This window comes from Numida meleagris, chromosome 2, assembly GCF_002078875.1.
Source record: "Numida meleagris isolate 19003 breed g44 Domestic line chromosome 2, NumMel1.0, whole genome shotgun sequence".
Classification (NCBI taxonomy): domain Eukaryota; kingdom Metazoa; phylum Chordata; class Aves; order Galliformes; family Numididae; genus Numida; species Numida meleagris.
In genome coordinates, this window is record NC_034410.1 from 137,166,309 (window position 1) to 137,185,493 (window position 19,185).

Consider the following 19,185-nt stretch of genomic DNA (forward strand, 5'->3'; position numbering starts at 1 on the left):
GAGATAATGCTGACTAAATAATAATCCATCATTGCATATCACATGCATAGTAACTTCAGAGTCCTCCAGTTCAGAGAAAAGAAAACACTTGGTGTTTTTATGGTTTGTGAAACTATTTGCCAAGTAGCTCTTTGGTGTCTTCTTCAGAAGAGCTGCAGGTTGAACTAGATCTTTGTTTCTTAAGCATCTATGTAGCTTCTGAAGTCGGTGGAATTTCCCTGATTTATACTTGAAACATACCGTAACATGCGAATTAGTAACGTGCAGGAAGATGAATAAACATCCTTTAATTCTTTATCAGAAGTTCACATGTATTGGCCACTTACTGTAATTTTTGGTAACCTTATTGTTTCATTTCCTTAAGCTTAGACATCAGTACCTCATGAAAAGCATAACTTCTTTCCATCTTGAATTTTATTCCGTTAAACTTACTGGAGATCTTCTTTACGCTACCCTAAATGTGTTAAACAAATTTAGCTGAAGAGAACTGGGGAAGCACAAAAGGATTGCAAAACCCATCTTTTATGCTTGTGGACCTCAGGCTGGCTGCCAGAGCCCTGAGCGAAGTGCCTCGGCTCCCACGAGGAGAGTATATTTATGTGAACAACTTTGTTCAGTGAGGAATCTATTCTGTCAGCATAATGCACTTTACATCTGTATGTCAATCACAGTATTGCACATGATAGCTAAAAGCGTGCCAAGTATAAAGTAACACAAAGGGAGAGAATTAAGAGCTTTGACTCTGAGACTGAGTGCATATACATTGTAGATGGAGGGGAAGTGAACCATGACTCTAATCTGTGGTTTGGGGAATTGCAGGTGCTCAAACAATTATGATGTTGTCTGGGAGCTAAAGTGGTAGTTGTGTAGGGGTAACCTATGATACACTGCTTTCAGTCACCATTAGCACAAAGTCAAAGAAGTCGAATGTCTTTGGTGGCATTTACACTTACTCTGTAACTGGCTCGGAGCATTCAGACAGTCACTCACAACCGAGGAGAGGCTTAAGTTGTCACCTTTCAGCTGTTACGAGCTCTCATTTGAAACACACCATCTGACTTTACAAGTGTGGATAGGTTTATCATGTCTTAGCATCTGAAATATGGATGCAGATTTGTTGTGTTACCGGGCTTGCTATGAATGATTGCAGGATTAAAGGCAAGTTGCTTAACAGGTGTTCCAGCAGTCACCAAAAATACCTCACGAGGGAGAGAAGAGTCACCTAACGACAAAGCAGTTAGTGGAGCGGCGGTGGGAGTGCTTGTTTTGTCTAATAGCATTGTGTCTGCAGCCTTTACCCAGGAAGTAAAGCAAATAATTTCACAAATAAGCACGTTAGAAAATTCACTCATCGGCTGTTAAATTTGAAGATGTCACTTTCGGCTCCTCTGGATCCTCCAACTGTCCCTGACGAAATTACAGGCGGCTTGGCAAGGATACCAGGAAAACACTGCTGTAGGCTTTCCCAGCCTCGTGCCTTCTATAGGTATTTGCTATTATTCATCATCAGAGTAAGACTGCTGGATGGGACGGGCCTTACATCTGACATCATAGAGTTGCTCAGATGCTTTTAAGCAACCCCTTGGCTTTAGGGTAGTCTGCAGAGGGCACTCTTCAACCCTTTGGTTGAAGCAGAGTTTGCAGAGTGTGTAGCTGGGAGAGTAAGGGGGCAAGCAAGACCAAGAGTGCATGACTGAGCTCTCCAATAGTTGACTCACTCAGCAAGGAGCAGGAGGTTGGGTTTACTGCATCTCCATTGTTGCCTTCTCTTTGTCCACTTGGGTGGAGCTGTGCCTGCTCTCAAGAGCTAGAGAAGTTGCAGGGCAAAGCTGTATTCCTCGTTACTGGGGAAGCTCTAGGCAAGAGCAGAAGTCCAAATTTCAGATCCCTGGAGAGCCTGAGAGGGACTTAGCAGATGTAGATGCTTCTGGGCCTAGGGGGCCACTGAACAGGATTTTTCATCATTTTGAACTTTGGTGTCTGTAGTTTGCTTCACTTCTTTGGATTTGATCCAGACTTAAGTATTCTCCCTCCTCCCTGTTTGAAAGTTTATGGGTCAACTCAAGACTTCATGGAATCAAAAGAAATCTTTCCAGGAACGTGGTTCGTCAGAATCTATCTATAAACTTCCAGTCCAAATTAAGTAGCTAGTTTATAGTCAGATAGGAAAACAGGAAAAATAAAACCCTGCGTATCGTAGCATGAAAGACTTTATACAGAAAAGCTAACGAGAGTTTTCTTTGAGGGGAAAAATGTAAAAGCTGCCTGATTGCTTTATCAGCCTGTACAGTAAAAATAGTAATTACTGCAATTTAAGGCTAATGAATAAATCACTGTATTAAAATGGGAACAAAAAAAGTTTAACAAGCAATCATACGTAATCATTTGGCAGCTCTGTTATTAGTGTGGGCAGAAGTATTCACCTAACCTTTGCTGCAGCACCATTATTCCCTCACCTGCAACACAGATAAATTCTCCCTTCCTGCTCTCCAGCGCAGTTTTGTTGTGGCACGTCAGCTGTCTGCATAGTTGGGCTCACGCTCCACAATTCCACAAATACCTGCTCACCTAAACAACAGCGCTGTGCAGATAGCTGCAGCGTGTGTGCCTGCATGTGGCTCTTGTCACATCACGGCTGTGTCACGGGCAGATACGTTCCAGCTCTGTTGTACTCTTTACCACTTCCCTCATTTTACCCAGCTGCTCCCCAGCCTGAATCTGCCTCCTTCCTGGTTTTTCAGCAGAGCTTTCCCTTTTCACATGATGCCACAAAGGCTCCATCTCCTCTGCAGCTTCCTCCATGCCCGCTTCTCCTCAGTGTCCTATCACTCGTTACCCACGACTGATGGATTCAGTTTCACTAGTGAGACCCGTCTTGTTTTGCCCTGAAAAAACAGCTGCAGTGTAATTGTCTTCAAACTGGTTCATTTGCATTTGCGTTTGACTACAGAGTTGCTGATACACCGATACGCTCCAGGTCAGCTGTGTACACGGCTCAGGCGGTCATTTAGGGGAAAGCAGTGACTGTTGACCGCTATCAGTACCATTGATGGTTTGCTTGCTGTTGCTTTACATTTTCCTTAGAGTTGGAAAAACTAGTAGCTGGGTGAGTCATGAAGCCCAGTGTAGCAAAATTTAGTCGTAAATGAAAGAGGAACATTTCCATATTCTTCATTTGGCTTAATTCCTGTGCCTAATGGCTGTGTATATACCATAAACATTGTGAGGGAGCAGCCATGGAAACACTTGTTTTCTTGCATTGCTAAATTTACTCTGGGTTGAATATTAACACAGCGCCTGGCATTACTTTAAAAGCAAAAATAGCTAAAGTGTGACTCACTATGAGTCATTTACTGCTAGTCCTGCTATACTGCCTAGAGCTTGACATTGAACAAGTTGGCAGCCTGCGTTGCTACATTTTTTTCTAGGAACTTTGAACACATTTCATTCTTGTGAATTCTCTTGTGCAACAATATTAAACACAGCAATGTGTTTATTTTGCTTCCAAAGTCGAATGAATCAGAAAATGGTGAAACAGAGAGTATTTTTCTTGGAGATTCTGGAAGAGCTGGGTTCTGAGAATTATTTTTTAGCCGCAATAACAAATGATTGCATGGATGCTAAAAGTTAATTACACTTTATCCAGATTATGTAACACAGATTTTAAACATGTTAACGTTTTTTTTTATTTATTTACATTTTCAGCAGAGCATATGTGAGATCAGAATAGAATACTAAGCCTGTGCTTGAGAAGGCGTTCTCTTTGGTTGGCAGAGGCTTTATGATGGGAAGTCAGTTGGCAATACGGGGCAGACAAAACGAGGCAACTGTGTTCCTATTGGCCTCTGTATATAAAAGGCACACCCTAAATATGGTGCTTGGTGTCTGCCAGCGAGTAGCTCGCTGGCTGCCTGTGGGAATGCCTTGGAAAGATCACCTGATTTCAGTCAGACGGGAAGAGGTAATGAGAGAGGGCTGAAACCAAAAGCAATTTGCTGAGGCAACCATGTGATGATATCCTGAAATACACCGGCAGGGCCGAATATCACTCCTCAGTATGCTAAAATTTTGTTTCCAGCTAAATGTCATTTCTAACTACAAGTCACTTCTTAGAACAGCAGATTAAAAAAAATAAACGTCCTTCAATATTTTCCATATTTCCTTTTTACATATTAAAACCATTAGCATGGCTTTTGAAGAGGAAGAAATTCATTGTAGAGAAGTGTAATGCTTTCACATGTAACACTCTGCCTGTGTTTGGAGGAGTTACCAGAAAGCAAATGAAAATATCAGTGAAGTAAGTTCAAAACATCTGCATATGGTTTAAAAGCTTGCTATCTGCCTCTTCCTTGAACCGCAGATGATGAAAGTGGAGACTGCTCGGTATGTTTGTCTGTACGTTTAATAATGCATGCTGCTGCAGGATCTTTATAAGCTAAAGGCTTTTCTCTGTCTAATCTGTTAGAGCAGCAACTTCAAAAATATCTCTTGCAGTGATTTCCCTATAAAAAAAATCTCATTGCGATGACTCAAGAGAGAATAATGATTAATTAAGTTTAACAGTTCATCCTATGTATTGTTCTGATGAGCACTGTTCTACATTATTTTAACGCAGATTTGTGAATAAACTGCGCTGAAGAGAATTCTTTAAGAGTTTAAATTGTTCAGTAAATTCAAGTAAAATAAGGTTAAAGATGTTTTCTGTAAGTTGACTAACAATTTTACCTGAAATGATACCATGTTATTTTCGTAGAGTAAAAAAAAGATTGTGTTATGTCGAACAATGTAAAGAGGGACATGATTTTGGTTTTTTTTTTTTCTGTTACCTTTTTGACGGTGACCCCCAAATCACTGTTATTAAAATGGTTTCAGTAGTTACTCATGGTATATGCTCTTTAGCAATCTCTTCAAAGCAACTGAATAGGCAGTACCTCAGCCACACCTCCAGACGTGTTATGCAGAATATAGACACGAGACTTTATGTTAGGAGTAAGACTGTGACTTTTAAAAGACTGTGTAGGAGGTTTTTTCTGCTCTGAGGATCATCAGAAAGATTGAAGCTGCCTAAGGCAGGATATCTCTTGGGCACCTCTATACACACTGTGTAAGTGATGTCTCTGTTAAGCTGTACCAATTTATTCCCCTAACGTGTGTGTGTTTTTGTGTACGCATTCACAATTGTCAACACAGTGTATGGGCAGGGCACTGACGTGGAATCTTTCTCTTTAGGACGTAACAGAAGATGATGATGTGTTGAGCTCAAGGTCAGGCTCACAGGAGCAGGATAGCCTATCACTGAATATGAACTTTATTGTGGAATTTTAACTGTTTTCCATAAATATGTAAGAAGTACAGTACTGAAGTGAAACCAGTGTCCTCTTACATGTGGATCTTAAAATGACAGATGAAAACTTTCAGTTCTCAAATAACTTTTTGTTGAAATGAAGAATTCAAGATGATTTTCTTTCATATTTTCAAGTGACAGAACAAATAAACCATGTTATTTAAAGCTGTGAGTCATATACACACTGCTGAAAAAAATTGTACCACTCAATGATTGTACCCACTCAACCTCTACAGGCTGCGAGGATGTCCATCTTACTGCATTCTCCTGGGTCTTCAAGTGTGTTTGAAGTACGGCATAGGAACCAACATGACTATAAGATATCAATGGAAAAGTGACTAACAAAGCACTAACAAATTGTGTTTAGTGGATATATCAAGTTCCAGCACTGCCTTCAACTGCAGAATGAAGGTTTTTTTTTTCCCACCCTTCAAACTGATCTTATCAGGTATATCTAAACCGAAGAACTCTTACTCACATATAAGAGACGGATGCCTACAGTATAATTCCTTATTGCTTAGTGAAGATTACTAATTAATTTTTAAGAAAATTTGACATAAAATGTAGTATTTGTATGAGATATAGATGGCAAGAAAAAAATGTTCTTTGTTCTGCTGGTTTTGTAACTGTGTCTCTGTAGAACCAACCTTAGTGAGTGAGGTTGTCTTAAGAACCTTTAATCTAAAATATAGTGCTTTTTACTGTGGTGTGTCTGAGGCTGACTCAGATGCATAGTCATACAAGATCCAGCAGCATCATTGGACTGACTGTTAATCACTGTCACATTTGAGAAAAACAGACTGTATGTTAAATTGCACATTTCTAAACAGCTGCCCAATTCTTTTTCAAAAGCCATTAGTCTAGCAGATGTCACTGCTTCTGTTTTTTGTTTTTCCACACTTCCTAAAATTTATGGCAAGGCTTTTGTACTAATGGTGGCAGTTATGAGTGGACAAATTTCCCTGAGATTAACTGGAGATAAAAGATCTTCCAGTCATGAAATTCCTTACTCTTAGAGAAATTAAGCCACCAAAGGAGATGGGAGCAAGGAGAAATGCAATTCAGTATGCACATTAGAAACTCCTATTCTAAGGTGTACCTAGCTTGTATATTTCAGATCTAGTTAGCTAACTGTCAGTTGAGAAATTCAGGATGCTGAAAGTTAGGTTCTTGCATCAGTGCTGCACATTACAAAGTCCAGAAATCTCCATTTAGGAATCTAAGGAATCATTTATGAACCATGTCTTTGGTTTCTACATAAACCTGGAGTATCACAGAATCATGGAATCGTTAAAGTTGGAAAAGACTGCTAAAAAGTCATCTAGTGCAGCTGCCAACTCATCACCACCAGGCTCACTAACCCATGTCCCTCAGTGCCAGATCTCCACGTTTCTTGAACACCTCCAGGGACAGCGACACTACCACCTCCCTGGGCAGCCTGTGCCAATGCTTCACCACTCTTTTGAAGAAGAAGGTTTTCCTAAAATCCAACCTGAACCTCCCCTGATGCAACTTGAGGCCATTACATCTCGTCCTATCTGTAGTTAGCTGGGAAAAGACGCCAATCCCATTTCACTCTGGTTCCTTGACCGAGAAGCTTGGTTATCATCTTTATTACCTTGCCCTCTGTATGTCAGGGAAAGTCTGCAGATCAGTGTGAGTGTCTGCAGGCATGTATAGACACATTGAGTTCCTCTGCCTGCCTTGTCTTTACATCTAGCCAGCACAGTGCCATGCAAATGTGGCTGTACAAATTCTGAATCAGCAGCAGTCTCCATCTGTTCACCCAAGGGAATGGGTGAAGGAGCTCTGTTTACACCTGGCTATGTACATATGCCCTCAGATTCTTCAAAATTCCGGAGAATGACAAGCATAATTAGAACAGTGTGCTAATACTTCTGAGTTTAAAGATGTCTCTGCATGTGGGTTAATTTGCTTTTATTGCTTGTTCCTTCTGAGCAGAGGTCAAGCCCCTGCCTGAGACGTCAGCGTGATTAATGTGATACTGGGTATCTAACACAGCATTGTTACTGTATTTTCAAGCTGATAAAAATAGGTAGCAGGAACTGAGAAGTGAACCTATTGACATACCTTCTCTTCAAAGAGGAACAAAAGAAAAAAAGAAAAGAACATTCTGTATGTAGGATGTATGAAAATTAAACCAAAATTGCTTGAACAATGTTGTTTAAAGAAAAAGGTCATGATGTTTTCAGTTCAGGTATTGTCTTAGACCTTAGTAAAACACTACAGAATGTGAATCAGTTGATGGTTATCTGTGATGAGCAGGTAAACAAAAGATTTATTTCCCAATGGCTTTTTCATATGATGGTGACAAACTCCATTGCACAACAATGGTCACATTCCAAAGTTGCAACCAGGTTCTGGAGGGCTTAATTTCACAACTGCTTACTGTGTCCTATTGCATTACAATGACCTTTCAATAAAGAAGGGAGATTGCTGGTTTGTTTTTTTGTTTTTTAAGTTAAAAACTGAATGAGGATATAGTGCAGTGCCCTACTTCTACGTAGCAGATCTTGTCCCGAACATTTTAAACTGTTTTCTAGTTCAGAAGCTTTTTGTTCACTATATTTTCATTAATCTTATGATATCTAGATCTGCTTAGGGTTTGCATTTACAGTGGCAATACAGTTAACTATTAAAAAAAATAACAATTTTTGATACTGAGAGGCAGACCTTGGAAGTATGTATGTTCTGGTATCAAATTACATATCATACTTCTGACATCAACACAACAAAATCATTTATTGTCTCATTTTGTTGTTGTTGTTGTTTTTAAATCTTTGTGACATAAGCTCATGAATCCCTGATTTCTAAATGATTTGTTTGAACAAATTAATACAAGGCAACAAAAAAATCATATTAATATGGGAACAAATATAAAAAGTAATTATGACTTAGTTCTTGGCTTTTACAGTTTATTTTGTTCTCATTCACTACATACAGACTTATTTTGGGGTTTGAATTTTAATAACATGAAGCACTCTGCTACAAATACCCTCTTACTTCATAATGTGAAACTGTTATGTACTCTTCAAAATAACTTCAGTGAAAAATTGATGAAGACAGTATCCAGTAACCAGAGAGAGCAAGCTAAAAAGGCTAGGGCTGCAGTTAAGAATGTTTTACTATCCATCCTAGGAAAGCCAGTTAGAAAGAAGCCTGACAGAAACTTGCTGTGTCAAGTCTGTGAAAGAGCAGCTAGATGGTTTCTTAAAAAAGTTGAGTCTTAGGTCATCTGTGGCTCAAAGGACTGCAAACATCACATTTAGATCTGAGCAGGTAAAAGCAAATGGGGTATAGATTCTGAAGTTTGTCTAAAGCTTGTTCAAGATAACTGAATAGTAAGTGGTAAGTCCATCCTCAGCTGCAGCCTTCCCCATTGTCCACATTGTGCTGAGTGTGTGCTCAGAGACTCAGGGCTGACTGGGAGATGCTCTCAGTGAAGAAAGCTTGAGGCTGCCAGCGCTGATCCCAAGCTGCAAGTTCTGTGGTCTGAGCCGATCAGATGTGAGTAGATCTGAACTCATAATGACCGCAGCTCCCAGCAGATCACGTAACCTCTGCTGCGTGTAATCATCATTTGGATGCCATGATCCTGAGCTGTGGCTGTGCTGGCAGCCGTGACACCTAGAATACTTTGCTTCCAAACTCCTGTTGATCTTTCATTATAGATGAAGGTCAAGAATTTCCCCCCAGATCCAGTGAGAATTAAATTGAATATATAGCACAAGCTTGTCAGTGGTCTGTATTGCTAATATCAACAGATGTCTTCTGAAGAGTCCATAGCTGAAATGAAATTCCCAGCTGGGAGGAAAGGTCTCATCCAGACAGAGCATCTCCCCCGTTTCCACCCAAGAAGGAAGCTTCTGATGGTGCCAGCAAGTCTGAAGGCAGAGTAAGCAATTAGCAAGAAAGAGCTTGAAAATTCCTAAGCAAGAAGCAAGGCTGCTGAGGAGTGGAGACGCTTGGGATTTTTCAGCCTGATTAGCTCCACTGACAGAGAGATGATGTATGCTAATTACAGCTCCTTAACCTCCTTAGAAGCAGTTGCATAAAGTACGCAACATCTCCATGTTGAAACGTAAGGCACTACAGCATTCCCTGCCTTCTCTGCAGTGGTGTGCTCCGACCATCTGCACGATCCATTGAGCAGCCTGCATGATGCATAGGAAGGTGTGCCTGTGAGCCAACCCATCGGTGACTGTGGGTACAGGAATGAGAAAGTTTCTCATTAAGACGTGTGGCTGAGTAATATAACCCCTGATAATGTCTCTTTGGGTCAGTGAATCTCTGAGAGTGGATCATCGACAAGGTGGTGCAGTATATAGTCAGTGTTTGCTAATGCAGATCTCATCCAGATATAAAGGGTATGGAAGTTTTTCATGAAACTTAACATTTCAATTTTAACAGGTGATATTTTCCATTCTAATTCGTTTTATATGCCATCTTCATTATAACTTGAAATAATGGCATTTGATCTATAATAGGCAGCATAATGAATTCCGATTGTTCAGCATGGGAGGGAGAAGGGGAGATCAACATAATATTTAAATTAAATCTTTCTAAATACAGAAGTTTCATCATGGGTAATGACTGTCACATTTTTTCCAGGAATTATAATAAAAGGATGTTTTTGAACTGTTTCTCAACACTTTTTTTCAGGTGGTTCATGAGACAAATTGTTTAAGGCTTAAAATAGAAAAACAGTCTTCAGGAGGAAGGTGGTTTAAAGTCATTCTCTTATAAAATAAACAACCAAAGACTTGAAAAAAGATCTAGCTTGAAATGATGCATTCTGTTCTGCTTATTTTCTAGACAGTTCTATTCAAATTGATGGTAGTGTTGTAACACCATAATGCAATTCCCTCATGGAAATTAATTCATAAACAATAATTATTTAATAAGGGATGTTTCATATATGTAGCACTACAATTTAATCTTGAAAACCTTGCATACTGCTTGGATTTGGTTGTATGAGACATTATAGGAAGTATGTGCTGCAGCAAGCCCTTCACACCATTATAAAAAGTGCTGAGATTTTATGCAGGTCATCAGAACTGAGGCAGATGCCATTCCTACTGTACAGTAAACTTCCCCGAATGTTCTGTAAATGTTTGGTTTTGTTATTGAATTTGAACATATTATTAACTAATCAAAGTTTGTACAGAAACATTTAAGTATGCAAAATATATGATCTAGGCTTCAACTCAGTACCGCTGCTGGATTTGGCTCAGCACTGTTATTCTTAAAAGTTGTGTCTTTTGTATTTATCAGTGTGGTCAATGTAAACAGGAATTTAGCCCTTTTACAAATGTTTTTGAGGTACCCTGTTTATTCGACCCTGTTACATAGTCTGTGTGCATTCTCCTCCATAACTCCACACATCCTACTGCTGTCAAGCTGCATTCCCACCATGGGCTTTACTGGTTTGAGCCCCGTCTCGCACTCCTTGCAGCGCCTATAGCTCATGTCCTCATTGACAGCCTTGCAGTCTCTCCTTTTCTGGTCAGTGGCTGATGGATGGCATTCTGCAGTTCTGCTGTCATGTGGCAGTGCCATCTAACCAGATCTCATGCTTGAGAACATCTTGCAAAGAAGATTCTTGGCTTGAGCAACAGCCTGGCACCAGAGCCCCCTCCAGATGTGCACTCTGGTTTGACTTCCCCAAGGGTCTGGATGCCCACTGTCCCTGTGCTGTTTCACCAGATACATGCAGGGTCATGCATCTGCGGGGAGCACATTGGGAGGTAACCAATGACAAGTCCTATAACCTTGCTCTTAAACCTTGCCTGCTGTTGAAGTAGGAACAACAGGAGGTGTTTCTTATTCTGTGATTCTCTAAGGTGTGTTCTGGGTGATTTCTGCTAATTCAGCTGATAATTGAGCAAGTCTTTTAACTGCTTTAAAGCCTACAGTAAATGCTGTCTAGTCTGCATAGTAAATAAATCAGACTGCTTTGTTAGTGTATTGTGACTGGGCTAGTTTAGGAAAGAAAACAGTGGATTCAGAAAAGTTAAAAAAATGAGACACAAAAAATCCCTTTGCTGCTACTTTTGTTAAACTTGTGTTGTTGATTTACTTCTATGAACTAATTTTCCTTGAATTAGGTTTTGTTAAAACTTCCTGCTCACCACCAGTTATATTTGTATGGTTTTCTTTGTAATTCATTTTGATTAAGCTGTGTTCTGATCTGCAGCTGTTTAGAGGTTGTGTGGTGAGGCTGCCCAGCATGAGGCCCATGTGCTAGGAGAGTTCCTGTTATTTCTAAGGCCTCAGATGGCCTTGGAAGTGCTTCTCTTTACCTAAGGCACCCCTTATTTTCTTTTTCTCCATTTTCTTTATTTTCAAGAGTATTCTTATTTTTCTGCATTCATTTTCACTAGGATATTTTTAATCCGTGATCAGTATTTTGGCTTTGCGATGCTGCAGACACAAGTACACAGCTGTCTCTGGCAGCTGTGAATTTCCCGCAGATTTGGTCTTAAATACAGCAGATCTACTGCTGTCTGTACCTGTTCTGAAGCAATGTTATCTGTTGCTTACTACAGGATAATGGTTGCAGTCATTCAGTGCAGCCATTCAAGATATCCACCCATAATGTGAGCAAGTACAGTCTGAATTTCTTTTTAAAAGCTGGCTTATCCTTACAGAATTTTGCAATCTTGAAGCCTCAAGTTCAGTGAGCTGTTTTTCCTGTCTTAGCAGAAACTGAAAATTACTTGCATTTCCAGAAAGGACCATGTAATCTTGTAGAAGACAGTATTTACAGAAAATGTCATAATAGAAGTTAGAATTTTTGCATCTTTATATTTGGTAGATACTTTGCAGTGCTATAACTCTTTTTGCTAAACCTGAATTTCACGACTGTTTAATCCCTGGTGCCTGCTCATGCAATAGCGTGACTTATCAGAATCAATTGAAAGTGAAATTTTAAGTTTTTCATTTCAGAATTGAAGGGCACAAATCTAAATCCACTGAGTAAGTTCTAGATCTGCAGGCTTAGAAAGGTTGAAAGTAAATTGTAAATGCCTATCCTACTTCAGCTGTTTAAAGCAGAAGTCTCTGGAGCAGGTGAAAGCAGCAGTTTATGTATTCTGGTTTCCTGTTCTGAGAGGCAGACATACTGTTTTGGAAGAACAGACAGAACCCCAAGCAAGGATCATTGTGCCTAAGGAAAAAAAAAATAATTAAAAAAAAAATCTCAACTTCCTCATTTAGAGGTTCTTGTATAACCCTGAAGTCCTCTGGTTGCTTCACAAAGAATGTGAGCGATATATATAGGCACTTCAATTATGCATTTTCAGTTCTTTTTACATCACTCGCTTAGTGTTCACACTTCCAATAAAGATGTCTTCATTTCACTGCAGATGATCTCAGTGCATTCTAAGAAGTATGAAGTGACTGTTCCATGCCAACAGGTTGAGGTTATACCCTGTCAGCTAAGACACTGAAAATGGAAATAGCAGTTCTCAGTCCATTGTAAACAAGAAAGAAAACTGGTTAGCTTAAACCACTGTGAAGACCGTTTTTTAAGACTGTGACTATGTTAGCAAAACCTAAACAAACTGAGTACACCTTTATGACCATTTAGTCCTTTCTGTGGGCTAAATGTTATCTCATTACATGCTTGATAGCTGCCTTTTTGCTGGTCTCAATCTTCCACTTCTTAAGCATCTTCATCCTTGCCCTCATGACACCTTACTAAGCATAGGAGAAGCTTCAGGACAAAGTCCTGTCCTCCTCCACGTGTCTCTTCAAAACTGCTCTGCTGTACTGCATGGAGAGAACTCTAATCTAATTATGGGTGGGCAGATGGTGTGTTGGGATTGTTCTTCCCCATTGGCTGCGAAACCTGTGCATCCTATTATTTGTTACCCTGTCTTTGCTACCACCCCCAGACCAACCCACTTGTTTGTCTCCTCCACCTGGTTTGTCTTGCCTTTTAGATGGTGTGCTTTGGAGAAGAGATTGTCATTTTGCCCAATACCATGCTGCTTGGACCAGGTTGGCATTCGGGTTCTACAATATATGTATTATATAATTGTTAAACTTATGCAGGGATGAAGAAAGTTTTTATAAAAAGAACCTAATTCTCTTCCAGGATGCACCACATTTAAACGATTTGTAGGCTTAACGAGGAGCAGAAGCTTATATCACATACATCTAAATAGAGCTACTTTGGCAGACTCCCCGTGACAAGAGCCAGCATTCTATGAATGTAATTTAATCAATGAACTGTATTTAGAGCACTGAAATTTATTCAGTCTAAACAAATCCAGACTCCTTCATGACAAATGTTTAATCCTTCAAGATTGCATAACTGGGGGATTTAGGGATTAGTTAGCTTTGAAAACAGGTCAGGGAAAACATCTACATTTGATTAAAAGCTAATTAGGCAAGGAAACAAGTAAAATAGTATCAAAGGTTTAGAAAAAGTCTTTTGCAAAATGAATTTTATGTAACGGTACAGAGAATATTTTCTATTTATATAAGAGATGCAAAGCCTCATCACCCACTTTGTTTACACTGGTAGAATTCAAGGGGAACTTCACTAAACAAATGGTGCAAGTGGGAGCTGAGCTTTGGGTTCTGTTTTTCATTTCTTATGTGTACAGTACTTTGGAGTTATTAATGAACTTTATATAATTTTATAAAAACTTCAAGATTGCTATTAAGAGCTATGATTCTGAAACATGTACAGTATCAAAAGTTGCAGTGAAAATGGGGTTGTAATCCTAGAAGTGGGATTATGATAGGAAAAGCTTAGGAATCACTGCATTAGGACCAACCGAAGGCTGAACTACTATTCATTCAACTTTTCTTCCTCACTTCACCTCCTTTGCCCTCTGAAAAAGGCCATCTGCTTTCCTGGGCTGCCTGGAATCACAGAATGGCTTGTATTGTCCGAGTTTAGACAGTCTCAACATCTGTGTTTGTAAGGGTTTTGTTCTGCTGGGTTGTTGGAGAACTAAGTTCCAAAACGCATTCAAACAGGTGCTCAAAGGCTAACTGTTGCGATGCACAGAGAAAGAAGCGCTGTCTCTCAATGTGCTGTTTAAGTCTGTGTAAATTTTTGCATTTGAGTGTTGCAAGAAGCAAAAACCACAAAAATATCTTCAGAACTGCAGCATGGACAATTCAAAATGTGTTTGTTCCCATTAGAAATTGCAGAGTACGTTTTTTTCACCTGTATAAGACTCTGAATGCTTTTCAGTTTGACATCAGCAAAGCTAAAATCCAGCACAGTGCTCAGTCTGCGCTATTGAAGGATTTTGTTAAAACGAGCAAACAAAGCATTTTATGTTGGCTGCAGTGTCTCTATCTCTAACATATCCCACATGAAAAAAAGAACTTTCTCCACCGTTATGGAGTTTCTGTAATATTATCAGATATTGTAACTCATTTGAATTCAATTTCTGCAACTTTGTTCTTTCTCTGATGTATGTTCTCATACGTTTGCACTGAGTAAAGACTGGGGAGACTTAGGCTACTGAGAGGACGTGTTATTATTTATTTCATCTTTTTAGCTTTCTAAAATTTCTTAGTTTTGACATGATATGAATGTAACTAAATAATTTGTCTCTTGCTTAAAAAAGTTATTCTTGGAACATGTTGTGTTTTATTTTATACCTGAAAAACGGTTTTGGTAAGTGACAGTTTATATTGCAGGCATTTAATATCCAGATGGCAGCTATGTTATAGAAGCATTGAAAAGCATGCTAGTGGTTATGCTGAGCATTCAAATTAGGTAAATTAATTATGGAAGATCCTGGCTGGCCTGGGAAGACGAGAAAGGAGGAAAAAATACCCAGCAATGCATGAATATTTCACCTGTGATCCGAAGTTCAGCATCAGAGTCCATTATAACCCTATGAATGTCATATCTTCTTTGCTTCTGTAGAAATTATTTCTTCTTTGTTCTCTGCTATTTTCAAATCTCATTTTAGAAGCTATTATCTTCTATGCTGTGCTTCTCAGTTACCTCATTCTGTGTTAACCACCTGATCAGATGTTTCTATATACATCTATTTTATTATTCAACATGTACTGATTGTACAAGATTGTACAGTACATTAATTTCTGATTCATCTGAGAAGCACAATTGTCCAGCTGCCTTGAGGTGGTTTGGGGGTCCTATAAGCAGCAAAACCCAGTGGAATGCAAAGGTGGCCCAGGCCACTCAACTCCTCCTTGAGCCATGCCACCAACACAAGAACTAGGTCATAGAATCATAGAATGGCCTGGGTTGAAAAGGACCTCAAAGATCATCGAGTTTCAACCCCCCTGCTGAGTGCAGGGTCGCCAACCACTAGACCAGGCTGCCCAGAGCCACGTCCAGTCTGGCCTTGAATGCCTCCAGGGATGGGGCATCCACAACCTCTCTGGGCAACCTGTTCCAGTGCGTCACCACCCTCTGAGTGAAAAACTTCCTCCTAATATCTAACCTAAATCTTCCCTGTCTCAGTTTAAAAACATTCCCCCTTGTCCTATCGCTGTCCACCCTCGTAAACAATTGTTCCCCCTCCTAGATACATGTGCCTTTGAGAGAAATGGCTTTGTTTTGAGATTTACTGCAAATTTTGGAAAACACTGTGGAGTCTGCACAGATCCAAGCTTCATAGAAACGTGTGTAACATTTTTTATTTATGGTTCATTTGATAACTGGAGTTTCCCTGTGCCTTAAGTGCCATCTTTTGTCAGTGTGCTTGACAGAAATAGCAAAAACAGCCAGAAGTAGGGTTTTTATTTGTTGAACAGATTAAAATAAAATTTTCTATGTATTGAAAATTTTGAAAATAATTGCTGAGAGAACACGGACTAGTTGTTGTTCTGAAATGACATCCAACCGTTGACTTGCACTCTGTTGTTCTTGTTTGCCTAGCCATATTAAGCTGATAGAATGGCACTTCCAGATTCAAGAACACTAAGACTGCCCTGAGGCATTCCCTTCTGGCGAGGCCTGTCTCCTGCGTCCTCAGTCTGCAATATTAGATGTCTTGAACACCTCCAGTCCCTTGCTGGGGTAGTAAGAGAAACTGGTGGTGATGGAGCCTCACCTGCACAACCCGCCTTTGAAATTTGAGGCATCTACTGTGATGAGACTTATTTTGTATTCACAGAAGTTTGGATGATCTTGAATGTCTTTTCCAACCTGAGCAATTCTATGAGTCTATGATTCTAAGTTCCTTTCCCGCAGCAACTCATCAGGAAATCATGGAGAAAGATGAACAGATCCCGGACAGTTTTCTCAAAATGTGAAATCAGAGGCTTTTACATTTTTCACCAAAACTCTCTTACCTTGTGGTTAGCTTTAGTTGATAGTCACTTTCTAATGAATTTAATACAAGCATGTTCAGAGCCACATCTGCTTTTCAGGACTTTCTGTAGCATCCTGTGTAAGCTGGCAAGATTTACATGACATTGTGGAATACCAGAAAGGCAGCTAATTGCTGTTTAATAGAAAGGTCTAAAGGACATATTTTTCTGCTGTTGGGGATTTTATTTCAAGATCTGTACTCAAATGTTGAGAGTTAACCTACCCTCTGGTATCCATCTTTGTCTTCTGGTTTTAGTAGTTCACCAGCCAAAAGCAGTTTTTTCTCAAGGTCCTTCAAATTTAGATTAATTCCAAGCATTACGTTTAACCCTGACATTACATGTTACCCCTGCTATAACTGTATTTGTAAAAATGTAGATGATATAAAATATTTACTCATTCTGGACAATTTTTACAAAAGCCAACTGCTTGGTCTATGATAGGGGCATTAAATCAGAGCAGCAGTGTTCCATTTCATTATGCAGTACTATGTGCCTTTGATGTTGACTTTCATACGCAATTGTTGACCCAGATTTTGTTTTTAGCGTTCAGTTTCTGTAGAGTTCACTGCATCATCTAAGGCAAACCAGCATAAAGGAATAACTGTTACACTAATGGGGGAAAATGAGACAGCAGACTGGCTTGTTTGATTCTTCGTAGTCGAAAGACAAACAAATCAACACAAATGTGTTTGATACACAGAAGGACTTGTGCTAGAATCAACAGCGTGAATCACAGTCCCAAAGCCAAGCTGGAGCTGTCGCTGTTTCTGTATTAACTTGGGCAGATACTTGTGTTTTATTGTCCTCTGAGAAATAAGGGAACACAATCAACAGTGACAGGTCAGTCATAACTAAATGCTGTTTGAAACATAATAGTCATTTTACAGTCAACTTGTTATATTTGTTGCGTCACAAAGATTTATTGAAGAGATAAAAGAGGTTATGGAAAACACTGTCCAGTAACTATGGCAACAGTTATTTGATCTCACAATAATTAGCTTAGCATTTGGTTGCACAATACTTTCACAATACCTCTTTGGTTAGTTCATTAAACAAAATTAGCTTTTGTTTGTACTTTCATCATTTGTTGTCTTAAGATTAGTTTAAGTTCAAAAGAATTGAAAAATACATTTTCAAGCTGCTATTGTACATGACTAATTTATGCTATACGTGATTTTTTTGACACTTCTTTGCAGTAACAGTGGATGTCTTAGTTCCAGAGGTATTTTATTGGTTTAAGTGAAAATTATTTAATGTATGAGTATAGCTGTACACACAGTGTTAGTATAAAAGATTTGGGTGCCAGCATGAACATAGATGTGCACATAATATGCAGGTAAGGGACTATCATGAAGGCTGCAAAGGCAAGCTTACAAAGCAAGAAGAGTCTGAATTAGCAATTATTTTATTTCCCCCTCAGTCCCCCACACCTAAGCAATCAGATGGCCTTTACATTGCATAGTCATGGTTTAATTTTATGTCTCGATTCTTATTCAGAATTTTGTATTCTTTACCTTGTAAGGTATAGGTTTGTACCTTTTTCTTACTGCTGTTGTGGGCATTGCTTTCTGTCTATGAGTTATCAAATACCGAGATTGTGTTATGTTAAACTCAAGATAGAAACAGAGAACAAAAGGCTGGCTTGTTGTTTATCAAAAACCAATCAAACCTTGTTCTTAATGCAGAGTTGCTACTTCTATTGTGCTTTATTTAGTGGCAATCATCTCTGCAGTATCCACAAGCGTTAATGAAATTGTTGTTACATTACCCATATGAGAGGATTATTATTATTCCCACTTAACAGATGGAAAACTGAAATTCAAGGAGATCAACATAAATGTTTTTGGTAGCTTTTGAGAAGTCTAGGGCTTGGTTTATCAGAGCTGTTAAATGGCGCGCAGTTCCCACTGCCTTCAGCATTTATGCTAGCAGGGTGCAGTCTTACGTCAGGCTTCATAGCTCATCTCAATTCTCTCCTTTTCTAAATTCGGAATAAGGAAACTCCCTTTCTAACTTCCCTTTTCCTTTCCCTACCAGTCTTCTGTTTATGCCATCCCTGTCAGGCTGCTCTTACCAATCTTCCTCTTTCATTCCCAAGGCTTGTTTCTTACCCCATTTGGATCAGAAAGGCGCTTCCTCCATGTAGTTGCCTTAGTTTAGGCAGAGGAATGATCATCTTCCTTTCCTCTTTCTGGACTCACACCCAGTCCAGATGAAATCTCATTATTGCTAAGGACAGATTTTTTGGGGAAATGTGCAGAGTTTAGGTTTTCAGATAATTATTGTTCAGTCAAATGGACAGATTCTTACAAAAAAGCAAAAATGCTTACCCGACATGGAGATGATGTGAGCTTAACTTCAGGTCCCTATTTCAGCATAAAGAGACGTTGGAGCTGTCCAAAGAACAGACTAGCAGAATGATGGAGATAAAACTGCATATTTTTCCTGAGCTTCTTTATGTTGGTGCACTGTATGCACTTTTTTTTGGACTGAAATTCAGT

At 39.3% G+C, this 19,185-nt stretch overlaps 1 protein-coding gene across 4 annotated transcripts in view; it reads left to right on the plus strand.

Moving 5' to 3' along the window:
• The window catches only part of NSMCE2 (NSE2/MMS21 homolog, SMC5-SMC6 complex SUMO ligase), a 127,873-nt gene that overhangs the window by 68,258 nt on the left and 40,430 nt on the right, over positions 1-19,185 (plus strand). Inside the window, exon 3 of one of the 4 annotated variants that reach the window (XM_021385766.1) lies at positions 5,230-7,803. The exons of the other annotated variants lie outside the window; for them this stretch is intronic. Coding sequence (XP_021241441.1) covers positions 5,230-5,231 — 2 coding nt within the window. The 3' untranslated portion in view covers positions 5,232-7,803. Of the gene's footprint in view, positions 1-5,229; positions 7,804-19,185 lie in introns of those variants that run through there. 4 annotated transcript variants of the gene reach the window in all.